This window comes from Phocoena phocoena, chromosome 1, assembly GCF_963924675.1.
Source record: "Phocoena phocoena chromosome 1, mPhoPho1.1, whole genome shotgun sequence".
NCBI classification, from domain to species: Eukaryota; Metazoa; Chordata; class Mammalia; order Artiodactyla; family Phocoenidae; genus Phocoena; species Phocoena phocoena.
This window is the reverse complement of record NC_089219.1, coordinates 75,034,885-75,049,985: the sequence shown is the minus strand read 5'-3', so window position 1 is coordinate 75,049,985 and position 15,101 is coordinate 75,034,885. Positions and strand designations below refer to the sequence as shown.

The following is a 15,101-nucleotide window of genomic DNA, read 5'->3' as shown; positions in this document are numbered from 1 at the left end:
CTGTATTATAAGACCCTTAGTATGGCTAAAGTATAAAGACTAGAACTGATGAATTTTCTGGATAGCTAAAAATGGGGCTTTCTAAATGCATAAACTTTTTTTTACTTTAACAACTTTTGAAGGAACTATTTCCAGAATATTTCAGAATATTTCCAAATTCAAGGGCCATCATTATAGACAACAATCAAGGACCTGTATCTTCAACATATAACATGTAATATTTTAAGTCTGTTCAGAGCTTCTAAATGTTCTCCAAGGCCACTGAAGAACAGTATAGCTTTCCATTCTGCTGTTTATAATCAACACTATACCATAAGCATCTTTCCATGAAATAATAATACAATCTTAATTGTTGCATAATATTTCATATGACCCTGTAGGTGCTATGTGTTGTTTTTGCCTGGGCAGCAATTCCCCCCTCCTTTTTTAGCAAGAGGCTTCTAATTGGTTTTTTGAGAACTGCCCCTTCCCCGTTGCATGCAGTCAGGTTGGAACTGTCATTCAAGGTGCTCTGCCATTCCTTCCCTGGCCAAAGGTGTGAGTTCATGATGTAACAGAAGCCAGTCAGACTCTCTTCTGTCACTCTGAATCTTGAACGGTGACACAGTGGTTGGAACCGATCCATTCAGATGGTAGGGGCTGGCCATTCATTCTGGCCACTCACTAGGTATACAGTGAGCTATAGGTGACAATGTATTTGCCTTCAAAGCCTCATTTCCTCTATCTATACGTATTTTTCAGGGTTGAGAATATAAAAATAGTTAACCTGCTAAAGCACGTAGTACAGTATTGGCATAAACTTCCAATAAATTTATTTTATCCCCTTAGGTTAACTATAGTTAATTTCTGTTGCTTGCACTCACAGAACCTTACCTAATATGTGCCCACAGCGTTAATCATGTCTCCCCAACCCCCTGCCCATGGCTGCTGCTAATGTTACTTATGCCTTCACCTGCCACTCCACAGCTGCTTCTGCTGCGATCAGTGTCTAAAACTTACGGTGTCATGATATCTATTGGGGTCAAAGCTACTTGGAGTGGTAAAGTTTTGCCAGTATTTGGATGCTAGATAATAGTATTGCCCTTCTTGCCCTTCTTACCCTTCTTATGTCTTACTTCACTCTGAATTTTCAGTTCTATAAATTGGAGGATACAATTTTTAAAAATAAACATTCTTCAACATAGTTACTGAATTACTTATAAAAACATTTGTAATAAATATGCAATAAAAAATGTAAAACTCTTCCACTTTTTAAAAGAAACTTTCCCAATTAAACGTTGTCATCTTCGTAATTGTGAGATAAAATTGAATGTAAACAATACATATTACAAATTTACAAATATGTGAATATGAAGAAACAGAATAACTATGGATAATGTTATACAACATTACCAACCATGAAACCTAGTTAATTCTTCTTTTTACAACATATTCGTATCCACAAAAAGATTTTTCTAAAACCAGCAACAATCTAACATTCTGTTCTTTAGTTATATTAGGTTTAATTGTTACAACAAAGATTATTTAAGGAACAGAAGAGGACAATGACTTTATAAGCATCTAAAAAAAGAGTATATTGTTTGAAAACATATTAGGTAATGATTAAAATAAGACATACCAGTCTGCCGAACAAGTGACAAGTTGACAGGATATTCCACTTCGATTTTCAAAGGCAGATCCCAATCTGTTAATCTATTTTTAAAAGTGCTGGAAGTAAGTTCTGTGTACCTAGGACAGTAATGACTTTTTTCTCAAAGATTTTTACACTAAATTTTTTTTTCTCCTTTGCTTTAATTTTTATTAAAAGAACAACACAAACAGAATTTGGAAACTGGAAAGTTTCAAAATCAAATATAATTCTGCTATACATATTTTCCAGCCTTTTTCTCACAGAAACGTTTTTACATTTTAAAATTAGTTTTAGTTAGTATGCCTATAAATTTCCATCTTAAGATCTTTCAGTTAATGTAATTTGAACATTTACCTATGTAGTCATAAATCATTCTGTTTTTTAATATATAGATGATGTATCATAATGTCATTACCATTATTATTAGAGATGTAGGCACTCTGTTTTTCACTATTAATTGTGGAGCTGAACATGGGAGCTTTTATGAGATCGTTAAGCAGGTAAGATCAATAGAAAAGAGACTTGGTGTTAAATTAGATACCTACAGCATGCAGCGAATGCTGGGGTGCCTGCATTCTTTTAGTAATTGGTGGCACAACTCTGCGAGCACACAGAGGAGTCCAAGGAGGGTTAGTGGCTCCTTAGAGTCCTAGAAGGTCCAAGATTCCAACCAGCTAGCTCTCAAAGGAGGTGGAAGGTTTTGTGGCAACCTATGAAGGTGCTACTCTCAAATCAATAGGGAAACATGACTTTCCCCAATACCCTACCTACTTGGTAGGACTGATGAGCAAAAGGTCAAACAAAGGTGGGGGTTCCAGCAGCAGATAAACAGTAAAAGTAGGGGTGGAAGGAAGAATACAGGCACAGCAGTGGTAAGGCCTGTTGGCATCACGGGAGCTAGGATCCTAGAAACCTGGCTGACGCTGCTGTGGCATGAGCCCAGTCAGGATCACTTAACAGCTGCCAGCTTCCACTGTGATTGATAAACAATCCAGAACCCATCTTTCCTCTCCCTCTAGTAAGGCTTCCCTGTTGTAGGAAGTTCAAGACTCCAGAGTTGTGCTTGCTCTGGAGTTTTATGTTTTAATGATTTCTTAAAAAAAAACCCACAATCATATTATAGTTTGGAAAATAGAAGGTTTTAAAATCAAATATAATTCTACCTTACATTCTTTTCCAGTCTTTTTCATGGATACACTTTGACATGATTTGTCAAGGTATGCATGTGATTGTATGTCTTAGAACACAAATTGGATTCTTTCTTTGCATAAATTTCCCAAATTTGAATTACTGGTCAAAAACTTTGAAAATTTGGATGATTTAAGAACCACATTGACTAAATTGTATTCTAAAACTTTTATGTTGGAACCAGTAATGTTGGAGTTTATTGATTTCACCATTTCATCCTTTCTAACATGGGAAATTACTAGAAAATTTCATTTAAAAATTAAATAGGTCCAATGGAAAAGAAAAAAATCAAATAGGTCCAAAATAGTACATTATTGTTCCTTTATTATTAATTTCTTTGATATTAGAAAGTCTGAATAATTTTCCTGTTTATCTACTAATTGTTTTTCAGTATATGTCTTTAGCTTATTTACTGGAAAATTTGTATTTACCATATTTGAGGCAAATATTTTTCTTCATTTTGCTACTTGCTCTTTATTTTGTAATTTAAAACTTTACATGTATATGTTTTGAATTTCTTTCAATATTAATTAGCTTAGAAAACTACAGAATCCAGAAATACGATATTCTATTTTGATTTGTTGTATTTATTTTGGTCCATTATAACTTTGAAAAGTAATTGTGCTTTTGCATAATCCATTTAAATATCTTGAAGGGCTAATCACCCTTCATAACTCTAAGTTTTCAGAATATTCTTTGATATTCTGACCTTTTAATTTCCATAGACTCTTAGTTCCTTGAGGGAAACATTTGGGAAGCTTACTAGTTTTCAAATTCACAAACAGCAGCCGTTGTGGGTCAAGTAAAGAACCACAAAGCCATATTGCAGCACAGATGCTAGGCAGTCAGCTGGGCTCACTCACTGCACAAATAGTCTTCCCCTACCAGTCTCATGACGCACTCAATTCAAGACTGCCTTGCAAAATGACGCATTACTACATGTCACAGATCTTCAAGGTTATATGCTCTAAATAGTTGAAATCATAAACTTTAAATCTGCAAAGGCTAAGGGTGTAAAATATTTGCACTCTATTTTTACAACCTTCACTTTCTCCACTGTTGTATTATATCAGTGCTAATACCACCTACATTTTTTATTTTTATAAACCACTGAAGTTGACACATTGGCATTATTCTCATCCCTAAGTCTGATCTTGGTCTGTCAACAGTGACACAACTGTGTGATGTGTTGTTTCTGGTTATTTCACAATTAAAATGCAAATGAATTGTTGACTTCAAACATCCTCTTTGAATAAAATTTTCTAAAAACTTACAAGCCAGCAGGAGAAAAGTATGAGGCCATCAAGACTCACCTCAAATGTGTCAGGCAGCCAATGTATATCTGTAATAACTTTTCTATGTCCATTTTCTATTGAGGAGACGGCACAGTGTCTGATATACATTGCTTCTGTATTAGTCTCTGGTTCAAGGAGAAACATAGGCTGTAAAATGTTACAAGAAAGTTATGTGCTAATTTCAGAGAGCTGATGAAGCAACTCATACTTTACTTATCATTCCAATTATAATCAATAATTTGGAGAAATACCAGTTCAAGGAAAAACACAAATTAGTGTTTCTATGTATTATATAGTTAGATAATAAGATTATCTTCTTTCTACTTCAGTTTAGTCTAAGATTTTCTCTCTAAACTTTTAACAAGAATGACTGACCCATTCCCTAAAGAACCAATGAGATCCCATTTTTGAAGGAGTATTTCTGTGAGTGCACAGAAAACCACAGCCCATGGTTTCTTGGTCAGAGACCTGTGGGAGCTGAGGAATCTCTAGACCTCTTGGCAGGATCCACAGCTTCACAAATCATAGTGTCTTATTACCCGGAAGGCTTTTAACCCCTTCATTTTATACACGAGAAAATTGATGCTTGCTGAGGGAATGGGGGACATATCCAAACTCACAGGACTGTGATCTAAAGCCTGGATGCATGGTTCTTCTATCCAGTGCTCTTTCAACTACATCACTTTAGGCAACCCTTGGCCCCTCCATTTTATTTCACAACAATAACAACAAAAAAGAACCCCTGGAATAGACAGTACAACCTGTTTAGTGGTGTTTTAAATCAAGGGCCTATATAAAAGTGATTCAAAATACATCCACAGCAGGTGTGAAGACTTAGGAAATAACACTTTTTTTTTTTTTTTTTTTTCTAGTGAGTCTCTGTTTAGCTTGGCAACCCTGTTGTGTACTTTTTGATAAACTCCTGAACGGAAAAAATTTGCAAGTGAAAAGTTACAAAAAGCTAACCTTGAGTGTGACGTTTTTACTTCTACTACCACCTGCCTTGACGTTTTCTATTCGATCTGCATGTGCGGTAATATCCCACATGACAATCTAAAACAGAAATAAATGTTATTACAACATACTTTCAGGAACTAGCAAATTGCATCTTGAACGTTTAAAAAAACCTATTGGTATTGCATGCACTCTGATAAATAAACCACCTTGGGAGGATAATCAAATTTAGCCTACATCTTAAGTAAGTCAGCAACTCTTATTTTTTATCTTTATTTATTTATTTTAACATCTTTATTGGAGTATAATTGCTTTACAATGGTGTGTTAGTTTCTGCTTTATAACAAAGTGAATCAGTTATCCATATACATATGTTCCCATATCTCTTCCCTCTTGCCTCTCCCTCCCTCCCACCCTCTCTATCCCACCCCTCTAGGTGGTCACAAAGCACCGAGCTGATCTCCCTGTGAGTCAGCAACTTTTAAAGCTTATATAAAAAATGTTTTCTTCACTTTATTTATTTATGTTTTTGGCTTTATATATTTTTTATTTATTTTGAGGTACACATACATTTATTAATTTTGTTACTCTTAATTTGTTCCTACTTCTCCATCCTGTTATTCAGGATTTTCCCCTTCTTAATAATGTTTTCTTCTCTTTAAAAGAATTTTCAGCACTTTGACTTTTTGCGCTTGTGTTAATAAATGCTAGTGGGTTTTTTTTTTGCTTTTTTGTTTTGCTTTGTTTTTTTTAAATCCAAGATAGGCATAATGCAATTCTCTCTGCTTTGGGAAGAGTTCTTCCTCTGTTTTAGGGAATGTGGGGACAGTTGCTTTAGACACAGGAGAAAGCAGTCTGCTCTCCAGAATTAAGTACAAACACCCAAAATTGTTCAAAAGGCTAGGAAATGACGATTTCTATTTAATTGAATATTATGGCCAACTCTGAATCTGCATATACACAGATGGTCATTTTTTGAAAAATCAGAACAAAGCAGAATACGCAACACTAAATTAGAATAATTTTCAATGACTGAAAGTCATTTCAGTACACTAAAATGTAAACAAAATGTCAGGATCACAGAATTGTGAGTAATTTTATTTTCAGCATTTGCTTTTCTAAAATATTCTAAAACAAAGTTGTGTCACCTTCTCAATGAGTAAAAACAGCAATATTTGCAGGGCTTGGAGGATGTACTCTGGCTCCTCACTAGATCACCAGTTATTGTTGAATAAAACCGAGGGAAAAAATTAGTTTTCTTAGATGTTTTTGGTACTGGATAAGTTGGCACGGATGATGCAGACATTTACATTTCAACTACCTAAAAGTTTTCCTAGCCACACGATAAAAAATCATTATACCCTGGTAATGGTCAAACTCACTGTGTCACAATGAATTTAAACTTTGATCATAAAATAGCTATAAGATTTTTGTTTTGCTCTGTTGGAGAAACAGGCAATTGGAAGATAGAATCTAAATTTTATATAAATTAGATAACTTAAAAGAGAAAAAAGAAAAAAGAAAATAGGATATCAAATTATACACACATAAATTCAGTGATATAGGTATGTTTTCCAGAGAATTCTGTTTAAATTCTGGATCATTCCCTAACTCCTACCTCTAGGGAAATTTCAGAAGAGGGCTCTTGACCAAGAGGTATTATGCTTATGGTTTTTGTTCTTCCCTGGAATCTTGTACAACGCGTAGTTCTATCCCAGCAACACAAATAGATCTGACCCGGTTTTCTTCCAGTTGTCATAACTGGGTTACCCTGTGGACATCTTGAGCCCAGATACCATATCGAACACATCTTCATACCCCAGTTCCTGGCATGGTGACTGCCATACAATTGACATGCCTTCCCTCTGCTGAGTTGAACCCTTAAGTTAAAAAAACTACCAGTCAAAATGTGTTACAGAATGCTGTCTAAATTAATAAAGAACTGAAAAAAAAAGCCATATGTACCTGCCCGTTTATGCACCCTCCAGCAATGATATTAGGGTCACTTGGACAGAACTGGAAGCAGAAGATGTCATCTGGGCTTTCCAGCATTAACTAAGGCAAACCCCCCAAATTCAAGAGAGAATGAGAAAATCTATTAAGATAATGGCTAGAAATAATATTAATAAAGTCAAAAGTCTAATTTTATAGCTATTTATAAGAAACATGCACATGAATTCCATTCCCAGAATTCTACCTCTGGATTGGAAGCTGCTTTTGCTGAATTTTATTCTGGACATTGATCATGCATATGAGAGCAGGTAGTTTCTCAAGGAAACCCAATCTCCCCTCCCCTCCCCTTTGTGGGTCATTGCTGGGGCATGTTATAATTTTTTATAAATAAAAAGACTATGAAATCAGTGTTTCTGAAAAGCGTGGAGAGCAAGCTCTGGGGGCCAGGATATTTGTATGATTTTTTCCCTGCTGCATATACCTAGTCTGGCACAGAGGTGAGCACTCAAAAATAAAATGTGTTGAAAAAGAGAAGACAGCGACCTTGCCAGCGGTAATATTACAAATTTTAAAATAATACAGAACCCATAAGGTAAACAAAATCAAGTGCCTGGAGGGTAGGGAGGAAGTCCTACAAGGAATACACCAGTGTGAAGAAATAGATATACTAACCATAGTTAGCACCTGAGCTACTGTGTTACCACCGAGCTAAACACTTGCATGGTTGCCGTTCTTTAAACATAACAGCCAAAAATACAGGCCCCAGAGGCCATTGGTTTGCCACCACTGAGCTAAAGATTTCAAATTGGAATTGAGGTGAATTATTTTGGTTTATTTGGTACTTTGTGGATTCTAGAGAAACCTCTACTTTTGAAAATGAAATCTTTTAATACTTTCCTATAGTTTTGATTAGAACAAAGACAAAATTAATCATTTGTATCATATCTTTAAGAAATTATTTACATGTCTTTTTAAAGCTATTCTTCAAAATAGAGGAAAGGTTAAAAAATTTTTTAAATAAAAATAAATAAATAGAATATAATTAACTTTATAAGTATATTTAACAAAACTATAAATTTTATATGGAATTTCTATCTTAATAAACTGATTACTGACTTCCTTAAGAAACTAAAATAAATAAATCACATTTCTATTAAAAAAAAATAGAGGAAAGGAGAGTCTTTCTTTCCTCTTCCTATTTGCCTGGAGGTTCAGCCACACTTCCATGGCATGGAGTGAAGAGTAGTTCTACACTGCTGGAAAATGATAGAAAACACCAGTGAGAGAATGGCACCATACTTGTGGTAAGTAGGCTGACAAGGAAGAATGACAGATCTGTCATTTTGATCTCTGTATCTATAAAAAAGCATCTAGACTCTATAACAGTAAAACTGCCTTAATTCAGATGAATTAGGGAAGAAGGAATAAGAGGACACTAGGGTTTATTAGGGAAAGCCTTAATTATACAATGCTTTATAAAAACAAAATATTATTATATTTAAGTACATTGAAAAAACTTAATCTAACACTATAAAGCACCCTCCCCCTAAGCAGAACTCATCTTGAGCAGATATCGGAAATTGAACACTGTGGGGGCAAACCCACACACACACATGGACTGCTGTGTGCTTTGGTTTGGTTTTAGTTGAGCTGTTTAAAAATTGGGAGATCACACACAAAATTGCTGGATTCTCTTGACAAGTGGGACCACCTGGCAAGGAGAGCAGAAGAGTAGCTGTCCCCATGGATGGGCTGGGTACCCTCTAGGGCCACAGTCCCCACCATTCCCCACTGTTTCCCGCACAGTCATCTTTACTCATTACCATCTCCTACTGGTGCTCCTTGGAATCAAGGAAATCCACGTGAAACTAAAATCTCTTTGCATTTGAACAATTAGTACCTAAATAAAGTCCATAAAAGAGTTTGCTCTTTAAAATCAATTGGACATTCCTCTTACAATGTTTTTTTTTAAATAACATGTTGATTTGTTCAATATATCTTTTCAATAAACTAAGTGTAAACTTAAATTTTGCTCAAGTTGAATGATGACACATTCTGAATTGAAGAAAGCCTAGCTTTATAGGGGTTTACAACATTAAGTGATTATAAAGTATTTTGCAATTAAAACGGCTAAAGATATGTGAAAGTAGTAGTTAAAATTTTTAGAACATGTGGATGACTCTCTTTCATTACCTGAGGCTGTATGGGATCAGAGAAACTCCAGAAAAGAATCAGTGATGGTTGCAGCAATAGTTTACCAGAAATGTGGACCCTCTCTTCAAAGGAGAGTCGTACAGCCACCGACACAGCTATTAGCCCTGATAGAAACACAACTAGAAATTAAAATCTGCAGCAACTGTGCATGGAGAAGTGTTTTTAGGTTTTGTTTTCCTACACAGTCACTGCTCATTTCCATTTTGATGAAACTTGTGTAAAAATATTCTACAGGAGATCAAGAGTGTTTTTAGAGCTCTACTGTCTAATACATTGGTTGCCAGTAGCCACGTGTTGCTTATTTAGCACTTGAACTGTGGCTGGACCAAACTGAGATGTTCACAAAATAAACAGTGAACTTTGAAGACTTAGTAAGAAAAAAAGATGTGTTGTGTTTCTTTTTTTGTTTTTGTTTTTTGTGAGGAGAGAGCCAATGCTGGGCAGGAAAGGAGGAAGAAAGAGGGCACAGATGGCTCTGTCCATGGATCCACCCTCACACATTCCTATCCCCTAGGCTGCTGAGCTCTTTAAAGGAGGTGTATCTCCTATCCCGCCCAGTAAGTTGAGAGTCAGGGGGAATGAAGTTCCAGATTTGGTGTCGCACCAGCTGGGTGACCTGAGCCAGTCACTTTCCTGAGAGCGCTGGTCCTCTCCTTATAAAGTAGAGACCACAATGTGGTCCCACAAGGTAGCTGGGAGGACATATGATGGAGAGAAGGTGCAGAAAGTGCTTGGCAGGTGCCTGCACTCAGGAATGGAAGTTGTCTCATGGAAAGTGAGCTAGTTTGCAATTCTACATATAAAAACAACAGATTATTTCAATGTCATCCCAGAATGGAATCCCAGTCATGATTCTGCCTCACCATAGATGATCGGATGCCAGGAGACACAGGTGATCATCTTCTCCGTTAGGTTATGCAGGTCAGTAAAGGACTGGTACTCTTTCAGGTGGGTATCAGTCTTGTCCCCAAAGGTGCCTTCTTCTTCTGCCAGGCTTTTCCAGTCATTAATAAATGTATTCATGATTTCATTTTGCTGCAGGGCTATTTCAACACTGTTTTGTAAAAGAAAAAAAAAGGAATCAAGATGCTGGATTTTAGTATTCAGTGATACATCTTTCACCAGCTCCTCTTGCGTCATTTATACTGAAAGAAAAAGTATTCTCAATTGTATTTGGTAACTAATGATTAATCCTGTGTGAAATAAATGACTCAAGAGAAAAAAAATTCAAGATAGTGTGCTACTGAGAACTTCTTCGAGTGCCAGGAAGCTGTTAGCTGACAGCCTCTAGCATCATCACAACTTGCCTCAGTTTCCCAGCCAAGGTCATGCTCTCTCTCAGTCAATGACTGAGCATGGTGGGGGGACCTGCAAGATGGCGGAGGAGTAAGTCGTGGAGATCACCTTCCTTGCCACAAATACATCAAAAACACATCTAAATGTGGAACAACTCCTACAGAACACCTACTGAATGCCAGCAGAAGACCTCAGACTTCCCAAAAGACTAGAAGCTCCCCACGACGTACATGGCCGTGTGGCCAACAGCATCTTGGTGCTCTGGCTGGGTGTCAGGCCTGAGCCTCTGAGGTGGGAGAGCCGAATTCAGGACATTGATGCACCACAGACCTCCCAGCTCCACATAATATCAATCGGCAAGAGCTGTCCCAGAGATCTCCATCTCAATGCTAAGACCCAGCTCCACTCAACGACCAGCAAGCTACAGTGCTGGACACCCCAAGTCAAACAACTAGCAAGACAGGAACACAACCCCACCCATTATCAGAGAGGTTGCCTAAAATCATACTAAGTTCAGAGACACCCCAAAACACACCACCAGACATGGTTCTGCCCACCACAAAGACAAGATCCAGCCTCATCCAGCAGAACACAGGCACCAGTCCCCTCCACCAGGAAGCCTACACAACCCACTGAAGCAACCTTATCCACTGGGGGCAGACACCAAAAACAATGGGAACTATGAACAAGCAGCCTGTTAAAAGGAGACCCCAAACACAGTAAGTTAAGCAAAATGAGAAGACAGAGAAATACGCGGCAGAGGAAGGGGCAAGGTAAAAACTCACCAGACCAAACAAATGAAGAGGAAATGGGCAGTCTACCTGAAAAAGAATTCAGAGTAATGATAGTAAAGATGATCTAAAACCTTGGAAATTGGGGGCTTCCCTGGTGGCGCAGTGGTTGAGAGTCGGCCTGCCGATGCAGGGGACACGGGTTGGTGCCCCGGTCCGGGAGGATCCCACATGCCGCGGAGTGGCTGGGCCTGTGAGCCATGGCCACTGAGCCTGCACGTCCAGAGCCTGTGCTCTGCAACGGTAGAGGCCACAACAGTGAGAGGCTTGTGTACCGCAAAAAAAACCCCACAAAAAAAACCCCTTGGAAATCGAATGGAGAAAATACAAGAAACGTTTAACAAGGACCTAGAAGAACTAAAGAGCAAACAAACAATGATGAACAACACAATGAATGAAATTAAAAATTCTCCAGAAGGAATCAATAGCAGAATAATTGACACAGAAGAACGGATACGTGACCTGGAAGATAAAACAGTGGAAATAACTACTGCACAGCAGAATAAAGAAGAAAGAATGAAAAGAATTGAGGACACTCTCAGAGACCTCTGGAACAACATTAAATGCACCAACATTCGAATTATAGGAGTCTCAGAAGAAGAAGAGAAAAAGAAAGGGACTGAGAAAATATTTGAAGAGATTATAGTTGAAAACTTCCCTAATATGGGAAAGGAAAGAGTCAATCAAGTCCAGGAAGCACAGAGAGTCCCATACAGGATAAATCCAAGGAGAAACATGCCAAGACACATATTAATCAAACTATCAAAAATTAAATACAAAGAAAAAATATTAAAAGCAGCAAGGGAAAAGCAACAAATAACATAGAAGGGAATCCCCATAAGAAGGGTGTGGCAGGACATATATAAAATGATGAAAGGGAAAAATCTACAACCAAGATTACTCTACCCAGCAAGAATCTCATTCAGATTCAACTGAGAAATTAAAACCTTTACAGACAAGCAAAAGTTAAGAGAATTCAGCACCACCAAACCAGCTTTACAATAAATGCTAAAGGAATTTCTCTAGGCAGGAAACACAAGAGAGGGGAAAGATATACAATAACAAACCCAAAACAATTAAGAAAATGGTAATAGGAACATACATATGGATAATTACCTTAAATGTAAATGGATTAAATGCTCCAACCAAAAGATACAGACTGGCTGAATGGATACAAAAACAAGACCCGTATATATGCTGTCTGCAAGAGACCCACTTCAGTCCTAGGGACACATGCAGACTGAAAGTGAGGGGATGGAAAAAGATATTCCATGCACATGTAAATCAAAAGAAAGCTGAAGTAGCATTCTCATATCAGACAAAATAGACTTTAGAATAAAGACTTTTACAAGAGACAAAGAAGAACAGTACATAATGATCAAGGAATCAATCCAAGAAGAAGGTATAACAATGGTAAATATTTATGCACCCACCAGAGGAGCACCTCAATACATAAGGAAAATGCTAACAGCCATAAAAGGGGAAACTGACAGTAACACAATCATAGTAGGGGACTTTAACACCCTACTTTCACCAATGGACAGATCATCCAAAATGAAAGTAAATAAGGAAACACAAGCTTTAAATGACACATTAAACAAGATGGACTTAATTGATATTATAGGACATTCTGTCCAAAAACAACAAAATGCATTTTCTTCTCAAGTGCTCATGGAACATTCTCCAGGATAGATTATATCTTGGGTCACAAATCAAGTCTTGGCAAATTTAAGAAAATTTTAATTGTATCAAGTATCTTTTCCAACCACAATGCTATGAGACTAGATATCAATTACAAGAAAAAAATCTGTAAAAAATACAAAGACATGGAGTCTAAACAATACACTACTAAATAACCAAGAGGTCACTGAAGAAATCAAACAGGAAATCAAAACATACCTAGAAACAAATGACAATGAAAACACAACGACCCAAAACCTATGGGATGCCACAAAACCAGTTCTAAGAGGGAAGTCTATAGCAATACAATCCTACCTCAAGAAACAAGAAACATCTTAAATGTACAATGTAACCTTACATCTAAAGCAATTAGAGAAAGAAGAACAAAAAACCCTCAAAGCTAGCAGAAGGTAAGAAATCATAAAGATCAGATCAGAAATAAATGAAAAACAAATGAAGGAAATGATAGCAAAGATCAATAAAATTAAAAGCTGGTTCTTTGAGAAGATAGACAAAATTGATAAAACATTAGCCAGATTCATCAAGAAAAAAAAGGGAGAAGACTCAATTCAATAGAATTAGAAATGAATAAGAAGTAACAACTGACACTGCAGAAAAAACAAAGGATCATGAAAGATTACTACAAGCAACTATATGCCAATAAAATGGACAACCTGGAAGAAATGGACAAATTCTTAGAAAAGCACAACCTTCTGAGACTGAACCAGGAAGAAATAGAAAATATAAACAGACCAATCACAAACAATGAAATTGAAACTGTGATTAAAAATCTTCCAACAAACAAAAGCCCAGGACCAGAGGGCTTCACAGGTGAATTCTATCAAACATTTAGAGACGAGCTAACACCTATCCTTCTCAAACTCTTCCAAAATAAAGCAGAGGGAGGAACACACCCAAACTCATTCCTTGAGGCTACCATCACCCTGATACCAAAACCAGACAAAGATGTCACAAAAAAAGAAAACTACAGGCCAATATCTCTAATGAACATAGATGCAAAAATCCTCAATAAAATACTAGCAAACAGAATCCAACAGCACATTAAAAGGATCATACACCATGATCAAGTGGGCTTTATCCCAGGAACTCAAGGATTCTTCAATATATGCAAATCAATGTGATAAACCATATTAACAAATGGAAGGAGAAAAACCATATGATCATCTCAATAGATGGAGAAAAAGCTTTCTACAGAATTCAACACCCGTTTATGATAAAAACCCTCCAGAAAGTAGGCATTGAGGGAACTTACCTCACCATAATAACGGCCATATATGACAAACCCACAGCCAAAATCATTCTCAGTGGTGAAAAACTGAAACCATTTCCACTAAGATCAGGAACAAGACAAGGTTTCCCACTCTCACCACTATTATTCAACATAGTTTTGGAAGTTTTAGCCGCAGCAATCAGAGAAGAAAAAGAAATTAAAGGAATCCAAATTGGAAAAGAAGTAGGAAAATTGTCACTGTTTACAGATGACATGATACTATACAAAGAGAATCTTAAAGATGCTACCAGAAAACTACTAGACCTAATCAATGAATTTGGTAAAGTAGCAGGATACAAAATTAATGCACAGAAATCTCTTGCATTCCTATACACTAATGATGAAAAATCTGAAAGAGAAATTAAGGAAACACTCCCATTTACCACTGCAACAAAAAGAATAAATACCTAGGAATAAACCTACCTAAGGAGACAAAAGACCTGTATACAGAAAACTATAAGACACTGATGAAAGAAATTAAAGGTGGTACAAACAGATGGAGAGATATACCACGTTCTTGGATTGGAAGAATCAACATTGTGAAAATGACTATACTACCCAAAGCAATCTACAGGTTCAGTGCAATCCGTATCAAACTACCAATGGCATTTTTCACAGAACTAGAACAAACTATTTCACAGTTTATGTGGAAACACAAAAGACCCTGAATAGCCAAAGCAGTCTTGAGAAAGAAAAATGGAGCTGGAGGAATCAGGCTCCCTGACTTCAGACTATACTACAAAGCTATAGTAATCAAGACAGTATGGTCCTGGCACAAGAAAAGAAATATAGACCAATGGAACAGGATA

General features: G+C 36.8%; 1 protein-coding gene across 1 annotated transcript in view; it reads right to left on the bottom strand.

The window, feature by feature from the left end:
- DNAI3 (dynein axonemal intermediate chain 3) overlaps positions 1-15,101 on the bottom strand; it is a 72,973-nt gene that overhangs the window by 29,401 nt on the left and 28,471 nt on the right. Inside the window, exons 8-13 of the mRNA XM_065887658.1 lie at positions 10,098-10,288; positions 9,214-9,338; positions 7,033-7,122; positions 5,080-5,166; positions 4,132-4,260; positions 1,619-1,692 (exon numbers count right to left, since the gene is read on the bottom strand). Coding sequence (XP_065743730.1) covers positions 1,619-1,692; positions 4,132-4,260; positions 5,080-5,166; positions 7,033-7,122; positions 9,214-9,338; positions 10,098-10,288 — 696 coding nt within the window. The remainder of the gene's footprint in view (positions 1-1,618; positions 1,693-4,131; positions 4,261-5,079; positions 5,167-7,032; positions 7,123-9,213; positions 9,339-10,097; positions 10,289-15,101) is intronic.